The 18,867-nt window shown below is 40.9% G+C and overlaps 1 protein-coding gene across 15 annotated transcripts in view; it reads left to right on the top strand.

Moving 5' to 3' along the window:
• Positions 1 to 18,867, top strand: part of KCNMA1 (potassium calcium-activated channel subfamily M alpha 1) — an 829,029-nt gene that overhangs the window by 595,103 nt on the left and 215,059 nt on the right. For all 15 annotated transcript variants that reach the window (XM_053304540.1, XM_053304539.1, XM_053304531.1 and 12 more), the window contains exon 15: positions 6,435 to 6,544. In XM_053304540.1, coding sequence (XP_053160515.1) covers positions 6,435 to 6,544 — 110 coding nt within the window. The remainder of the gene's footprint in view (positions 1 to 6,434; positions 6,545 to 18,867) is intronic.

The following is an 18,867-nucleotide window of genomic DNA, read 5'->3' as shown; positions in this document are numbered from 1 at the left end:
TGGACTTCAGTAAGGTGCAATATGCAGTACCCCTGAGTCTCCAAAAGTCATGCAAGATGTAACCATAAAGTTTAACTGAATCAGAGAGATTTTGAAACTATTCCTGTATGATTTCTGGGAGAACAATGTGAAAAGCAGCCCTTTCATTTTCTTTTTATACAGACACCATCCTGCCATTGAAAACTTTACTCCAGCCCCATGACAGCTGGTTTTGTTGTTGTTGTTGTTGTTGTTGTGTTTGTTTGGTACCTCAGATCACCTCTCTCTATACAATATGGACTAATACAGTTGAACCAACAAGCATGGATTTCATTCAGAGCAAAGGTTTAAGCTGTAAAACCTTTGTTTTGCTGAATAAACTCATTCAGGCACTGGGTATAAATCTCTCTTTATTAAGTCTTGGAGGGTCGAAGAAGATAGATGCGCTCGTTTCCTTCAGATATCATGGACTGGAGATCCAGGCTTTATCATCATTTCATTGTTGTTTCTGTGAATGTGCTAGCTGTTTTAGGAGTTGTGGCTTGATCTATTCCTCAATGGTTTCTATATACTTTGGAAGATGAATCTTTGTGAAATGACAAAGTAACAAAAGCACATAAGAGTAAACTTCCCCTCTCTCTCGTTTTGGAGGGCATGGGGCAGTTTTTATTTTCCTTTTGATGCTTTCAGTCACAAAAGTGGATTATAGTTCTACAGGAATTCTTATAATGTTATGCTGGTACTCCATGGCTGCAGTTGTATATATAGGCAACCACAGGATTTTTTCCAAGTTGGTGGTGGCAAAATATATACATACAAATCATGTAAATGGAAATCAAAACAAAACAGGTTGTATTCAGTATTCATATTGGCTCAATCTGGGGGTGGGGGACACAACTGCCCTCTTGCCCATGGTTGTATATACATTTACTTGGGGATAAGCACCATTTATCTCAGTGGGTCTTACTTCTGAGTAAACATGCAGAGGATTGCACTGCAAGTTTTAGTACATTTTGCACACATTAAATAAAAAACCCCTTTATTTCCTTCATCTATTCCTTTTAAAAGGTGCAGGGTCACTCTTGAGAGTTTTATTGTTTGTTTAAGGTGCTTGAAAATTCTGTGGGTTGGTTTTTTTTAAAGCACGAAAGACAGAACTCCTTGAACATATTCAAACATATCCTCTCTAGAATGAATGGAGTATGATCTATACGTTCCCGAGTCAGAATGGGTGCCAGTTCACTATGGCTGTATTTCACACAGGTCTAGCAACATGAATGATGTGGGAAGTTTCAGTACCCCAGTTCTGGCCAGTGGCATCACATGGGAAATTCTCATGTGAGCCATCTCTCCCATGTAGTTTATTTTGTTTTGTTTTACCCATTCAGTATGGGATGCCCTTGTCACATCATTTTGGAAAGAAAGGATTAGTTCCAGCTGCAAAGACATATGTTGTGCTGAATCCTAAGCCAATTCGCAGGTTCCAGGTACCAAGTTGTGAGTGCAGTAACAAGGACAGTATCACTGTAATAAACTGAACTCAGTGAATAGACTGGAAGTACCCATAGAAAAGCTATGAAGCCAAGTGGGTAGGTGGACCTGATCAGAGAGACAACTGAGAGCTTTGTATAAGTTGGTCTGAGATATCAAAAGGATTTGGATACAGGGAGTCGGATACCACCCAACTAAATAAACTACATGGGAGAGATGGATCACATGTAAATTCCCCATGTGATGCCACTGGCTCACCCCTTTCCCCTTTCTCGAGCTCCAGTCTGACCTCATTCCCAGCTGGCTTTATTGTGGGCTGGTTATTTTCTGCATTCTCTCCCTTGGTAGAAAACAAAGAAAATACCCAGCCCACAACAAAGCCAGCTGGGAAATGAGCTCCAGAGGGCTGCACGGGCCTTTCCAGCTGCTGGCCACAAACCCCTGTGTGTGGTGTCACACGCAGGGGGCATGGCCAGCACCCAGAAGGGCCCACACAGCCCTCCTGAGTTCATTTCCCAGTTGACAACGAAGCCAACTGGGTGTTGTCTTCATTCTCTTCATTTGTTTTGAGTGAGGGAGGAAACAAATAAAACACCTAGTCCACTATTGTCAGCCGGGAAATGAACTTGGGAGGGCCACATGGGCCCCGTCACACCCCCTTCATGTGATGTCACACTCAGGGGGCATGGCTGGCAGGCATGAAGTACTGCCAGGAAGTGTTCTCTTTTAAAAAAATTTCATCTGTGTGTGGAATGAGTTTTGCTCTGAGTGGCAGTATTAAGGCAGTGTGTGTGCACATGCATTTAGAGTGGGGCCTTCCTGATTCAACCTGAGCGGGATCTAAAATGAACTGAGCGGGCATCAAGAAAATGTGTGAGCGCATGCACACACCTTAGAGGGAACAGTGCTACCAGGGGAGGGGGCAAAATGAGCCCACCCTCCCCAGCTACGCACCTGGTGGGATATGTGTAATTAATAAAGCTAAGAGAAATAATAAGAAAAATAATAAATAATAACAGCAATAACAAATGCCTGACTTGCTACTGAATGCTTCATTAAATGTTTAATATTCAGATTTTTTTGTATATCAGTAGCATAGATATTCCTTCAAAAGTATTAAAAATAAGGTATGGTCCATAATCCAAACTAGTTTTATAAAACCAAAAGGACTCTACAGCAGATCCTAGTCATGTTTAATTAGAGGTCCTACTGTCAATTCTACTTATTTGCAAAGAAGTATAAGTAAGATTACTGTCATAGATTGGTATATATCATGTGCCATCAATGCCAGTCTACTGTTTACATTGACCAAACCCGTCTATCTCTCTCTAAGAAAATAATATAACCAGACATTAAAAATGAAAACACTCACGTATGAATGGAAGAGCCTTTCAATCTGAAGAACCTCAAGGTGCTGAAAACTAGTTAATTTAAAAAACTCTTCAAGAAATATTTTTGCACCTGAAGCTTAGAGGTGATTGGAGATCAGATTAAATTCAATATAATACAGTAGTAGTAGTAGTAGTAGTAGTAGTAGTAGTAGTAGTAAGTTTATTGTGATCACCGACCAGATTAACAAACAATAACAATCAATATAATATTTAACCACTAGCAGATTAAATGCCATATAAAATTTAACCAATTCAGCCTTCGAGAGGAGAATTGGTCTTGTGGTAGCAAGCCCTGGTTTGTATTTGTGTGGGTGACTATGTTTGAGCAGTGTGTGCTGTAAGATATTCCCCTGAAGGGATGGCCTCGCAGTTCAGTGGCAGAGCATCTCTTCTACCTGAGTTCTGAGCCCTGAGTTCACTCCCTGGCATCTCCAGGTAGGTTTGGAAGAAACTCCTGTCAGAAATCTTGAAGAGCTGCTGCCGGTCCAGTGTAGTCAAGTCAAATCAAAGCAATCTTGATTACCTTCTTTGACCAGCATAAAGTAGGTTACATTACTTCTTGGCCTTTTGGCTAAGATCAAATGTAGTCAGTGCAGTCAGTACGGAGCTAGATGAACTAATGATTTGACTCAGTATAAGGCAGCTTCCTATGTTCATATGCAGAATATTTAAAACAAAATTAAAATATTTTGTATTTCTCAACAGTCCTTACACTATGCAAAGTGTTTTTCTGAGTGGTGCTTCATAACATGTTAACACCAAGTCATTTTCCTGTTTTCTCCCCTTTTACAAATCCATAAACAATTGATAACATATTTTTGAAAGTGGAAATCATCAGTCCCCTGAAGGGGTAGGAATAATTGGAACATTTCCCTGGTTTATTGTTGTTTTAATTTTGCTGTAAGTGGCTACTATGAATACTTTTTTGAAGAATAGTGGGATATAAATCTTTCAAATTTATTTTCTTAAATATGTTCTAATTGCTAATTAAAATGGAGGGTGAGGGTTCAAAAAGATAATCTTTTTCGAGCTTAATTTGGCAGAATGATATATATTACCTCTCCCACTTTTGGCACACTTCTAGAGAAACATAGCCACCTGTAAGGCACCTTTTAAAAGTGGTGATACTCTTTATTTAGCAGGGCGAGAGCAAATGGCCCTTTCCATCCCCAGCTCAGTATCCCTCCAATGGCTGTTGCTGGTGTCTAACTTATGTTTCTTTTTTAGTTTGTGAGCCCTTTGGGGACAGGGAGCCATTTTATTTATTTATATCTATGTAAACCACTTTGGGAACTTTTGTTGGAAAACGGTATATAAATATTTGTCATATATGTTGACATGATTTGGAAATGTTGACCATATTGTTTGTTTGGGTTTTTTTTTTTTTTTAAGGATTATTTCACTGTCTTGAATAGTATGTAGGCTTTTGAATACAATTATATATTTTATTGTATTTCTCGTTCATACACTTTTGAATACTTCTATATTTATTTACATAAGTCTGCATGGTCCCATAAAGGTTGGGGGAAAATACCTGAACAAAGGGATCATATTTTCTGAGCCCCCTGCTTTTTTTTAAAAAAATGTCCAATCCACAATATCTTAGGGAAAGGGGGATTAGCTGTTGAATATGCACAAACGCACACACACTCAACTAGAACAAGTGTCTTGTGTGAGCCTAAACATCTCCTTGGATCTTGGCCATGGTTAGAAATAATTTACAAAGTGAGGCTTGTCTACATCTGTAAGGCTTAAGGTATTCCAAAATGGCAGCTTCTTTTGGAACATTTTAAACTTTTAGCAAAAAGCAAGCACAAATTTCTAAAAAAAAAAGATATCTTTTAAAAAAGGTATCTGATTCTTTGCACTGCTTTAGGGAAATTAGGCATGGATCACTTCCAACCACCCAGCTATTCCTTTCAGTTATTTGGTTACTTTATATTTGGAGAAGTAAATAATTACCTGGCATCCCATCAACAGAAATGTTACTTGTTCTAATTGCTATCTCTCTGGGATTCTTGTGGTGGTCTGTAATCCTTCTTTTCTAGTATTGCCTTTTGAAAGACTGAACAGGATGAGATCTGTTCTTCCTTCTTTAATCAGTATCAAATTGCAGAAGTTTGAACAATAGAAAAGAGTAGGGGAAAGCCAAGTCCAGCCTTCAATATGTGTACAGTGGGGGGAAATCATAACATTGGAAAATCCCATATCTGCTTTTACAGATAAATGTCCCAACCATGTGATACTGGCAAAGTGGACAGAGACATGAAAATAAATGTAAAGGTTTTGCAAATTCTTAGGAGGAGGTTGAATTAAGGCATTATTGATCTGGATGTCATGGTCTCCAGCGGGTGGAAAAGAGGTGTGATTGGCATAGAGCCCGAAAATGGGACCTGATGGGAGTACCTGCAGGTTTCTGGAATGCCTGGCATCATTGGCCCTGCCAAAACATTCAAGAAGTTGATGGGAAAGAGATGCTTGCAGTCACAAACAGTGTTCAGCTGGAGTGTGTATAAGTTACATGACCTAAAAGGGTTTTCCCCCATCTGTAATTTATCTGATTCTGTAATGAGAAGTCTTTGTTAAAGAAGCTTGGTGTTTTGTGCAAAAGCTGGCTCTTCGAAAACAGCTGTCCTTGGACATGACAGGCAGAGATAAGTTGTTTCCTCAGGATGCTTTTGATTGATTACTGAATGGCTGCAAAATTAATTTTGGCACCTTTCCCTCAGTCACTTCAGTTCATTGATTTAATTTCTTTGCTTGAGTACATTTGGAGATAGGCATCCATATATCATGGTAGGGAATACATATGTAACATACATATATACAATGGATCAATGTAACCCATTTTAAAAACCTAACGTATTGCAGAACTTTAGCTATAAAAATGTGCAATCAAATGCCACCATCCAGGGCTAGCCATTCCTTTGCACAGACACTACATCAATTTCCTGCATGTTTTTATTTGCATTGCTTAGGTAATCTGGAGGGGACAGATGGTCCTTTCTTGTAGTGGGAAATTGACACTATACTAAGGAAATTGACACTAGGCATAGGTTTCATATAACTGGCAGTCCAATCCTATGTATATTTACTCAGAAGTAAGCCCTCTGTGATTTTCATTTCCAAGTAAATGTATGTAGAATAGCAGCAGCCTTTGCATAAGAGAAAGTTCTTACTCCTGCCTTGTTCCAAAATAAACTGGACAGCATCCAACTTAAGTTAGTCATAAGTGAGTCCCATTGAAATTATTGGGACTTAAATTGGTCATAACTCATTTATCCCATTGATATCAGTGGTAGTCATGGCTAACTAGTTTGGATGTCGCCCACTGTTCTTCAGATGTCTTGTGTGTATATATAATTGTTCTTGATGTTATTTGCTGGTGATTATAGAAGGAGCATTCCACGGAAACCTAACATACATTAACTGGTAAAACAATTAACTGAGATACCAAGTTAAATTATCTAAAAATTGATTTGTATATTAATCACCTCCATTTATTTTTGCAGAAAGTGGTTTCAGAAACTGCAGTTTTTGGTTTTTGTTTATTTGTTTTCTCCCTTTTTCTAGATTGAGGAGGATACGTGGCAGAAATACTACCTGGAAGGAGTTGCTTGTGAAATGTATACAGAGTATCTTTCTAGTGCCTTTGTCGGTCTGTCCTTCCCTGCTGTTTGTGAGTAAGTAGTTGTGCAGCAAATTACATATAAGCTTTCTTCTTCCTCTCAGATAGTAAAGAAAGCTCCTTGTTCTTAATCCCCATATCATTCCCACCTCAGCTGAAATCCAAAATAATCAAACCAATACCATTGTGGAATCTTTCCTCAAATGAAGAGGTTTCCATGTAAACATGTTCAAAATCATAGGGTAAAGTATCTTTAAAAATGCAGAGCTAGTATTCAGTTTCTTGAAGGTATTTACCAATAATCAGGCTGTCTGTCTGTTGTAGTCATGCCATGCAAACACAGAAGTTGATGGCAGGTGAGTATGGACATTACAAGAAGCCAAGCTTAAGCCCTGTGTTTGCATGGCATCTCCAAGCCTCAGGAGCATGCACTTCCCCCTCCTTTCCCTTGCATGAGTTAGAAGAATTCTCTTTCTAATTGTGGTTCCAATCGTGGTCATAACATACAAACCAACTGCTTTATTTTAAGAACATAAGATCAGCCCTGCGGGATCAGGTCCAAGACCCATCTAGTCAACATAACATAAGAACAGCCCTGCTGGATCAGGCCCAAGGCCCATCTAGTCCAACATCCTGTTTCACACAGTGGCCCACCAGATGCCACTGAAAGCCTATAGGCAGGAGTTGAGGCCATGCCCTCTCTCCTGCAACTGGTACTCAGAGGCATCCTACCTTTAGGGTTGGAGATGGCCTATAGCCCTCCGACTAGTAGCCGTTGATAGACCTCTCCTCCATGAAGTTATCCAAACCCCTCTAAAAGCCATCCAGGTTGTTGGCTGTCACCACATCTTGTAGCAGATAATTCCACAAGTTGATTATGCACTGTGTGAAAAACTACTTCACTTTGTTGATCTTAAATTTCCTGGCAATCAATTTCATGGGATGACCCCTGGTTCTAGTGTTATGTGAGAGGGAGAAACATTTCTATCCTCTTTCTCCACACCATGTGTGATTTTATTAGGCCTCTATCATGTCTCTCCACAGTCTTTTTTAAAAAAACTAAATAGCCCCAGGTCTTGTAGCCTTTCCTCATAAAGAAGGTGCTCTAGGTTGCCCTCTTCTGCACCTTTTCCAGTTCTACAATGTCCTTTTTTAGATGTGGTGGCCAGAATTGTACACACTTGTATGTTCCAGAACTGGAGCACTTGTATGGTGCTCCAAGTGTGGCTGCACCATAGTTTTGTATAAGGGCATTATAATAGTAGCAGTTTTATTATCAATCCCCTTCCTAATGATCCCTAGCATGGAATTGGCCTTTTTCACACCTGCCACACATTGAATTGACACTTTCAACAAGCTGTCCACCATGACCCCAAGATTCCTCTCCTGATCAGTAACTGACAGCTCAGATCTCATCAGCATATACGTGAAGTTGGGGGTGGTTTCGTCCCAATGTGCATCACTTTACATTTGCCAACATTGAACCGCATTTGCCACTTTATCGCCCACTCAACGAGTTTGGAGATATCTTTTTGGAGCTCCTCACAATATCTTTTGGATTTCACTACCCAAAAGAGTTTGGTGTCATCTGCAAATTTGGCCAACTCGCTACTTAACCCAACTTCTAGATCATTTATGAATACATTTAAAAGCACTGGTCTTAGTACAGATCCCTGGGGGACCCCACTTCTTATTTCACTCCATTTAGAGAACTGTCCATTTATACTGACCCTCTGTTTCCTGTCCTTCAATCAGTTACCAGTCCACACATGTACTTGTCCCCTTATCCCATGACTGCTAAGTTTTTTCAAGGGTCTTTGATGAGGAACTTTGTCAAAAGCTTTTTGGAAGTCCAGGTATACTATGTCAACTGGATCACCTTTATCCACATACCTGTTGACACTCTCATAAACTCTAAAAGGTTAGTGAGGCAAGATTTACCTTTGCAGAAGCCATGCTAGTTCTCCCTCAACAGGACCTGTTCTTCTATACGCTTAACAATTTTATCCTTGAGTATGCTTTCTATCAATTTGCCTGGAACTAACAGGCCTGTTATTTCTGAGATCGCCCCTGGATCCCTTTTTGAAAATAGGTGTTACATTTTCTACTTTCCATACCTCTGGTACAGAGCCTGATTGTAGGGATAAGTTATATATTTTGCAAGGAGGTCAGCAATTTCACATTTGAGTTCTTTAAGGACTCTTGGATGGATGCCATCTGGCCCTGGCAATTTGCTACTTTTTAACCCTTTGGTTCAGTTTGATGTTTATTTCAAACACTGTGGTAAAAATACACCAAAGTCAGTCAGTTCAGACATGACCAAAACTGGTTTCTTTCATTTTGAAATAGAATTCTTCTGGCTTGTGCAAGGGGAAAGGAGGAGGGAATGCTACGTGGTGTCTGGACCCAATGTGAAATTCAGTACCCTGAATATTTCCACATTCTTTTATTTATTCGTTTATTTTAATAAAAGCACATTTTCTAGCGTATGGATATGAAGACAGGCATGAAAATGGTGTGAGGGGAGCTGAGTAGGTTTTTTGGTAATCAGAGGGTGAACCTTCAGGCTCCTGAACCCTTTCCCTTCTCCATGATTTGCAGAACCAGATTAAATTAAACAAGCAAATCCGGGGGATTTTCTTATTTTTCATAATTTATGTTGATTATAGAATTCAGCTATTATTTGTGCAGAATTATGATCAGCGGGGGGAGGGGGGTTAAAATGCAAAGTAGGTCTGGAGGCTGCAGAATGGGATTGCAGTATACCTACTATGAAAACAACCAGGGCTGTCAAAAATAATCTTCATCCTGAACCAATATACCAAATAGTCACCTCAAGATAAGGTTTATGTAAACTGAGATACATATGGGACTCTGATATTTTACAGCCTTTGAATTATACATGATTCTGCACCTATCATAGGGTTGAATCCAAAGAACCATCAACAGTATAAAAATAGCCACTACAGATGTTTTGCAAGTGCAGAAGAATTCATGCCATTCGATTAAAAGTAAATTCCATAGTAGATCTCATTCTTGTGCAAGCAGAACATCATCATTGGATTAAGTTTCTCATGCAACACTCTGGGTGTAAAGCAACCCTTCTTTCAGTGGAAGTCTCTATCCGAATGTGAAATGATCTGTGGGATTGTTGGTTTTGAAACAAAAAATGTAACGATCAGCAGAGAAACATTCTCTGCAATTGGCCTTACAGAAAGTGACAATGGTGTGGGGGAGGGCATTTGATCTCTTTTCTAGATGCTCTTTATACACGCAAGCCAGTTTATTATAGTAATATATATCACACAAAGAACATTCAATACAATTCACGAACTGTCTCTTATCTCTCATATACATCTTCAGTGATATTGTCTAATATAGTAACAGTTTAATCCTATGCCTGTTTACTCAGAAGCAAATCCTATTGTGTTCAATGGAGGATTTATGCACTAATCATGTTAATGTCATTAAAAATGCCAATATTGAACTTCATTAAAAATGTCAAGTGCATTTCAACCAAAGCCTTCCTCACTGAAAATCAATACTTAATCTCTTGACAATTTTCACAATAAGATGCATATTATCAAGGGATTATATATCGGCTTTCAGAATAGTTGCTTAGGAAGACTTAGGGAGAGCTGTTGCTTAGGACTGAAATACATTTGGTATTTAAAGTTCAAATGTGGCAGTTTTATTGATGTTAATCTGATTTACTATATTGGATAAACCTGGAATTTTTCACTAAAGATGTTATTTAATGGATATGACAACAGTTTTTGGTATAAAGGCACACAGCTCAGTCTTTCATCCCAGCAGGACAATATATCTGGTGGCCAAATGCTATCACCAAATGTTGCTCAGATACAGCAAAACAATAATTTGTTTATTTTTTACATTTCTATACAACCCCATACAAAAAAGTCCCTGGATGGTGTATAGTCTAAAAAACCATTAAAACAACAATACAGATAAAAATGCTAAAACCCAAAGCTTTAAAACTATAAACTAAAAGCATGACTAAACAGGTGTGTTTTCAGGCACTTCTTAAAAACATTCAGAAAAGGGGAAACTCTAATTTCATTAGGAAGTGCATTCCAGAGTCCTGGGGCAACTCTACAAAAGGCCTGGTTTCGAGTCACCACCAACCGAGCCGGTGGCAACCACTCAATTTAGAAGCATCCTCTGAGACTGGAGTTGGCCTATAGCCACTGGACTCAGCCACTGATAGACTTGTTTGCCATGAACAGTTAAACTGTTCAGTCTCTGTATATTTTTAGAGAGCCAGATTTGTTAATTTTTAGTTTTTAAAAACAGTTTAGAATATCCTCTGCCATCACCTCAAATTAGCTCAGTTCTTCAGCCTCCAATCTGAAGAAGCTCAGTTCTGGAGCAGGTATATGGTCAGTATCCTCTGCCATGAAGACCGATGCAAAGTACTCATTCAACTTCTCTCAGTCTTCTTGTCCTCTTTAATAATCCCTTCCATGCCCTCATCACCTAAAGGTCTAACAACCTCTCTGGTAGTTTTCTGCTTCTGATATATTTAAAGAAGTTTTTGTTATTCCCCACTTCTAGCTATATGCTCCTCAAACCTTCTTCTTGCATCCCTTATGGTCTCCTTGCATTTCTTTTGCTGGAGTGTATGTTCTTTTCTGTTCCCTTCATTTGGGCAGGACTTCCATTTTCTGAAGTATTCTTCCCTTTTATAGCTTCCCTGACTCTACTGGTTAGCCAAGCAGGCATCCTCCTGAACTTGGTAGTACCTTTCCTCCTTCTTGGTATACATCCCAACTGAGCTTCTATTATAATGGTTTTAAATAAGTTCTATGCTTTCTGGAGTGATGTGATCCTCCTGACTTTCCCCTTCAGCTTCCATTTTACCAGTCCCCTCATTTTTGATGTTGCCTCTTCTGAAGTTCAACGCATCTGTGTTGGACTTCCTTGGCAATGCTCCACTTGCATATAAGCTGAATTGGATCACACTATGGTCACTGTTCCTCAATGGTTCTACAACTCTGACATCTCACACCAAGTCCTGGGCACCACTCAGGATTAAGTCCAGGGTTGCCTTCTCTCTGGTTGGTACCATGACCAACCGCTGTAAGGCACAGTCATTTAGCATGTCAATTTCCACAGGTTTGTTTGCGCTGTCTATGTGAGGATAATTGAAGTCACCCTCTCATCTCTGCTTCTGTTGAACAGCTCTTTGATTTGCTTCTCCAACTCCAGCTGACTATCAGCATTTTGATCCAGAGGATGATAGCACATCCCTAGTAACACATTTTCTTTTCAGTTCTCATATTGTCACCCATAATGATTCTGTGGAGGATTCAGGTCCTCCTATGCAGGAGGTCCTCTAGCTTGTTGGATTCCATCCCTTCTTTGCTATACAGTGCTACTCTGTCCCCCAATACTCCCTTCCCTGTCCTTTTTGTAGAGTTTGTATCCAGGAATAATAGTGTACCACTGGCTCTCATCGTTACAGCAGGTCTCTATTATGCCTGTTATATCTATGTTTTCATTAGCACTCCAGGTTGCTGATCTTGGCCCAGAGGCTTCTAGCATTGGAGGCTTCTGATATCCATCTCCTCTATTCCTGGTTCTACTCTGTTGCCTTCTAGTTTATTTGAAACATTTTCACTCTTGCACCTTAGGGGATTTTGCTTGCAGAACCAGACACCACCAAGTTCCCATCGAGAATCCCCCAGGCATCATTTTAAAAGCTATTCTGCGACCTTCTTGGTTTTAAGCTCCAGCAGTCTGGTTCTATCTTGGTTTATGTGCAGCCCATTCCTTTTGTACAGGCTTTGCTTGCCCCAGAAGTTGCCCCAAAATGTTGCCCCAGTGCCTAACAAATCTAAATCCCTCCTCCCGGCACCACCATCTCATCCATGCATTGAGACCCCTCAGCTCCGCCTGCCTCACTGGTTCTGTGTGTGGAAAAGGTGTTACTTCAGAGAATCCTACTCTGGTGGCCCTGTACTTCATATGCTACCTAGCAGCCTAAATATGGCTTCCAGGTCCTCCTGACTGCATTGGTTGATAGTCCTCCCGACTAACATCGTTGGTACCGATGTCCACCATGACAGCTGACTCTTCTGCAGCACTGCTTGGCAGTCTATCTAAATGCTGTGTGACATCCACAGCCTTTGCACCAGGCAGGCAAGTCACCCTGCAGTCTACATGTGGGTCACAGACCCATCTCTCTATGCCACAAATTATCAAACTGCCCACTACTAGGAGGCCTCCAACCCTCAGAGGAATATCCTCTGTGCAAGAGGACATGGGTGCATCACCCAAGGAAGGAGTCCCTTCTAAGAGAGAATTCCCCTCTTCCTGATGCCTTCCTTCCTCGAGGCCTTCATTCTCGCTGAGGAGCTGTCAGTTTGGGAGTGGGATGCCTCTATCACATCCCTAAGGGTCTCATCCACATACCTCTCAGCTTCCCTGAGCTTCTCCAGGTCAGCCACCTTGGCTCTGAGGGAATGAACTTGTTCCCTGAGAGCCAAGAGCTCTTTGTACTGAGCACACACCCATAACTTCTGCCCCATAGCAGATAGTCATACATGCAACACACCATGTAATACATTGGGAAGCACCTTCTACCCTGCTGGCATTCTACCTTCTTAACTGGTTTTATTGGTTATTTAGAATAGATAGCACATATTTGCTTGAAAGCTGCAGTTTATTCTTAGCTGCAGTATTCAGCTAATTAAAAGTTTTAAGCTCTGTTCTCCAAGAATATTACAAAAGTGGGGTAGTGCTAACCTATATCAAAGTGCTAGCAGATATCAAAACTCCTTTGATATCTGTTAGCAAACTCCTGTTTGCAGATCTCTGCTGGTCTAAGCCTTGTATTCACAAGAGTTGCTTCCAAACTGAGCCATCTCAGGAATATGGCTCCTCCCACAAACTGTGTGCCTGACCTGTAGCTAATCCCCACCCACTGTCTCTCTAGGCACAACTGACACTCCCCTGTCAAAAACAAATCCCAAGCCAGCCAGAAATCAAACCCTCGAAGAGACTAGCCCTCACAAACCTACCTTGTCCCCTCCCCCCTGTTTTCTTGCTGAGTTATTTGCTTGCTTGCTTGCTTCTTTAGGAATAAAAACAAATATTTGCTGCCTCCCATGGTTTGAGCCTTGTCTTCTCAAGAGCTCCTTCCAAACTGAGCCACCTCAGGAATGTGGCCCCTCCCATGAACTGTGTGAATCACCTGCAGCTAATCTCCACCCACGGTCTCTCTGGGCACAACTGAAACTGAAAATGCCCTGTCAAAAGGAAATACCCAGCCAGAAATCAAACCCCAGAAAAGGCTAGCCCTAACAAACTTACCTTGTCTTTCCCCCCTTGCTTTCTTTTTGCATTTATTTATTTATTTTCTTGCTTGCTTGCTTTCTTCTTTAGGAAAGAAAACAAATGTTTGCTGCCTTCTCTTGTTTGAGCCTTGGCTTCTCAAGAGATGCTTCCAAACTGGAAGCAGTTCTGGCAATACACCAGAAAGATAAATGGGTGGATTTGTAGAGACAGGGACCAGATTTTCATGTAGCACAGGTCTACAAATGTATAGGATCAGGACTGGAATCCAAGGAAATAGGACTCAATGAAGGTTCGTGCATTTTTCCAAGATAGTGGCCAGCTGACAACCCTTTTGTAACATGGGTAGATTTGTGTTTTCTGTCATTTGAGTGGACAAAAACAGCATTGGTTAAGCCAGGAGATATTTAGTTAGTTAGTACATTTATATACCACCCCATACAAAAAGGTCCCTGAGTGAATGATGATGATGATGATGGTGATGGTGATGAAGAAGAAGAATTTAAAAAAGCTTTATTTGATAGCCACCCCATAACAAATTGTTCTCTGGGTGGCTTACAACAGAGGATTAATGCATACATTGAAAACACAACGCATTAAATCATAACAGACAAAAGAGGTGAAAAGAAAATACAAAATACAATACAAAGCAGCATTAAAAACTCATTTTTAAATTAGTTAAAATTAGTTACTAGGGCAGTTCTTCAAAACTCCATGAAATTTCCAGACTTGAGCAGTTTGACTGTAGCATGATGGTTGTGGTAAGTACTCCTAATCTTTAAGGGTCTGAGTGTCTTGCCCAAATCAACGTCTGAAGCAAAGAAAGAGAATAAGGGATGTAACTGGTTTTCTAATATTGAACTAGTTGATAATAAAAATTTTTTAGAAGAGAGAAAGTATCCAGTAGCACCAGTTATATAACATTGCAGTTATGATTACATGCATATGTATGTAACCATACATAGTTTAGACCATAATTTATTATAAACTAATAACATAAGTTATACTACTACTACTGATCTTTATATACTGCTCTTCAACCAAAGTTCACACAATGGTTTACATAGAAAAATAAATAATACATGAATAAGATGGACCCCTGTCTGCAAAGGGCTCACAGTCCTAAAAGAAACAGAAGACGAATACGAGCAACAGCCACTGGAGGGATGCTGTGCTGGGGTTGGATATGGCCAGTTGCTCTTCCTTTGCTAAATATAAGATAATCACCACTTGAAAAGGTTTTTCTTTGCTCAGTTCACAGGGGTTATAGTTATTATTTTAACATAATAGTTTGATTTATATACAAATAATTAAAGAAATCCAATGTATACATATTCCATATTTCTAAATTTCCATCACATAGTCAAATATATCTTGCAAGTATGGATGCTAGAGATTTAATCTTAGAAATAAAAGCTGGAAGCGTCAGGAACTCACTGAGTTGCATAGGTGGAGAAAATGTCACATACTCAACCTCTTAAAAATCCAAGCATAGTTTTTATTTAGGTTGCATTCACTTAAAGAAGTTCAGTACAAAGCAATGTGAAAAAGTTCAGCAATTTGAGCTGATAGAGCATGAATCTGATGCAAACAACTGCAGTCTTTTCCTCTTCAGAGGCAAGAGTGCTTAAATGTGTACATGTCTGATGCATCATTTAAACTGAGGACACACTATATTCAGGAATTGGCACAGAAAAGGCATTGCCCTTTAAATACCTTTTCTCTGTTCGCTATGGCCTTATATCTCCAATTGGAAATCTGAGAGAATAGTAACTTGCCTCCAAAACAAGATTCCCTTTCCAGAGTGGAGAACAGTAACCCATAACACAGGGAGTAAAGACAGCAGCTGTTGTGCAAAGTGGGGGGGGGGGTGCTTTGTGTCATGTAGTGATGATGCTTTGGGAGAAAATGTTAATAAAATATTTTATGCCTCTGGGAACCTCTAGAGACAATAATTAAAGATTGCCTATTCAAAGCTGGCTGGGCTGAGGATGTCACGTTGCACTTAAATGGTCAATAATTTCCATTCTCCAAGTCTGCTCCCTATAACTACCCCCTGTGGTAATTAATCACTTTCAAAATATAATCCTTAATGATGTTTCATTTGATTGGTCAAAAGGGATAACAATAGAAGACATAACTATGGAAATATGGCATCTCTCTGTCCTTTGAGAGCTGAGAGAGCAGTTAAAATTATAATTTGACAGTGAATTGTTAGCATTCCCCAGCTGAGGCTGTATCGTAAGTTATATTGAGTCTACATGGGGCTAAAATAATAATACCTGTTTTAGCTTAAGATGGGCCAGCAACCTTTCAAAAGTGTGTGCGCCAAGCCTTATGGGGTGACTCAGAGCAAAGCTGGCATCCCCCCTTGTGTCAGTCAGGCCCCACTCCCTACATCACTGGTCATGTCACTGGCCATGCCCTCAACAGCCAGACACACTGCGGGGCTGGGAGCTGGGCACCAGTTGCCGCCTCTCTCCTTTCCAGTGGTCTTCAGTGCTGTTCTCCCCAGCATGAAGCATTTTGTGCATAGTCTCTTCCATTTCAGGAGCAGATGAAACACAGACATTTGTTTCTGGAGGGAAGAGAGAACATGCACACAATGCAGACCGGCTGCTGCTAAGATGCCCACTGCCTGCTTCCAATTGGCAGCAGACATCCAGGAATAGCAGCAGGGTTCTCTGACTCAGCTGCTGGCTGGCCCTCTCTCACACGTGTGCATTTTTTCCTAAGGAATGTGTGTTAAAGAGAGCCAGCCAGCCGTCTGGCACAGCCAAAGACACCTCCACTACAGTAAGCGGCGCCAAGGCTGCCAAAGGCAGGCAGGAATCACCATGGCTAATGGCCTTCCTAGCAGTGTGAGTGCCACTCAGAATCATTTTGTGTACCACAGATTGTTGTCCCTTGTCTTAGGGTGAGGACTGTTCATTTTTAAAATTTATTTAGCACATTTCTATGCTGCCCCATATGCAAATCTCTGGATGGTTCACAATCAAAAACAGAGCAGAGTAACTCATGCCATGTAAGTAAGTGTTGGAATGGATTATGCCAAGCAGTAAATAGTTTGATTCCTGCCTTTGTGGGGGGGAGGGGAGGCATATGCTTGCTTTACCTCATGATTTTGCTTTGCACTGTAGTTTGAAGAATGTAGTGGTGACTATTCTTTTCTTTACACATTAATTTTTCCACACTACCAATATCAAACCAAGTTGCTTCTGTATGTTCCACAGTGATAGCAGATTGTCATCTGCTACCAACAAATTGTAGATACATTCATAGTTTTGTGTCTAGATATTTTAGTGAACCAACTACATAGAAGATTTCACATTTAATTTATGCAAATAATGAGCTCAGCCCCTCAAAATACTCCTTTAATTAGAAGAATAATGTATTTCCCTCTGGATAGTTAGAGACAGTTGGTCCTTGCCTCTTTAGTGCCTTTGTTCATGAACATCTGTATTCAGAATGCTACTGTTAAGAAAAGATATTCATAGTTGGAAAAGATGGAAAGAGTTTAAGTCTTCCTATAATGTAATTTTCACTTTTTCTGGATCTCAATATAGTATTGAAATGGAGAATAGTGATCCAGGTCTTTTTAAAGCAATATTGTAGCTGGTCAGGTCCTTTCTCATGGTATGGAACCTCATACAGAATTGTAATTTGGGGAGAGATTCCCTAGCTGTTTCATGATAGAACCTTACTGAGTGAGGAGAGCTGGTCTTGTGTAGCAAACATGACTTGTCCCCTTAGCTAAGCAGGGTCCACCCTGGTTGCATATGAAAGGGAGACTAGAAGTGTGAGCACTGTAAGATATTCCCCTCAGGGAATGGAGCTGCTCTGGGAAGAGCAGAAGGTTCCAAGTTCCCTCCCTAGCATCTCCAAGATAGGGCTGAGAGAGATTCCTGCCTGCAACCTTGGAGAAGCCGCTGCCAGTCTGTGAAGACAATACTGAGCTAGATGGACCAATGGTCTGACTCCGTATATGGTAGCTTCCTATATTCCTATCCCCTGCCAGCCTCTGAAATCACTGCCGCGGCCCAGGAATCTGATCATTTTTGGCCCATTCGGTCCTCTGTAGTAAGCGAAGGTGGCCATTTTGGCCACCGCCGCACATGTGTAAATGGCCTCTGCGATGCCTGGCATGGCCCATGTCCTTGCAGAGGTCATTTGCGCATGCATGGCGGCCATTCGAGTCTGTGGGCCATGCCAGGCCTCGCAGAGACCATTTACACATGCGCGGTGGTGGCCAAAATGGCCACCGCCGCTTACTACAGAGGCCTGAACAGGCTGAAAATTATCAGATTCCCAGGCCGCAGAGGTGATATCTGAGGCCGGAGGGGGGTAGGGGAACCCTTTCAGATCCCCCCATGCGGCATACAGGAAGCCCCCCTAAGGGGCTAAAGGTACTTTTATATTCATTTAAATAAAAAAATCTGCTAACTGTCTGGAGGTTCGGTTCCGGTCCAGATGTAACGGGGGGTGGATTTGGTTTGATCCCGAACCTCCGGATCACCAGACCCATCCACACATCCCTAATGTCTGTGGTTTTTTAGGGGTAGTTGAGAAATTCATCTGCTTCTCAACTCACTACTGGCAACCAGCATTTCCCCCAGAAGCCCTCTTGGAATAACACAACAGACCAGTTAAGACAATTGTCCTAATTCAGTCTTCCATCAGTATCCCCTAACTTTCTTCATCGAGTACCACACTGGACTTGCCTGCTCTCACTTTAAAAATTACCTAGTTGAAAAAGATTTGGGGGGAAAACTCCAGGGTTGCCTGAGGTACTCCTGAAACAGACATCCATGACACAGGATCATGGCTGCTGTTGACCATCAATTGAACCCAGTTCTATGTTTCCAACTTCAAGAACAGAAATCTGCCATCAATTCTTTGAGAAACCTTTAAAATTATCTACCCAGACAGGAGTTATCTTAGGGAACAGGTTCAACATCAGACAAAGGTGAGGGCAACTAACAGCCTAACCCTAGTCTGGGATTAGTCTAACCCCTAGTGCTGGGCAAATCTGCACCCTGTCTTCCCTGCTTTTCCCTAACC

This window comes from Hemicordylus capensis, chromosome 3 (assembly GCF_027244095.1).
Source record: "Hemicordylus capensis ecotype Gifberg chromosome 3, rHemCap1.1.pri, whole genome shotgun sequence".
Taxonomy (NCBI): Eukaryota; Metazoa; Chordata; class Lepidosauria; order Squamata; family Cordylidae; genus Hemicordylus; species Hemicordylus capensis.
The sequence above is the reverse complement of the archived record's forward strand: the minus strand, read 5'-3'. Positions and strand labels throughout refer to the sequence as shown.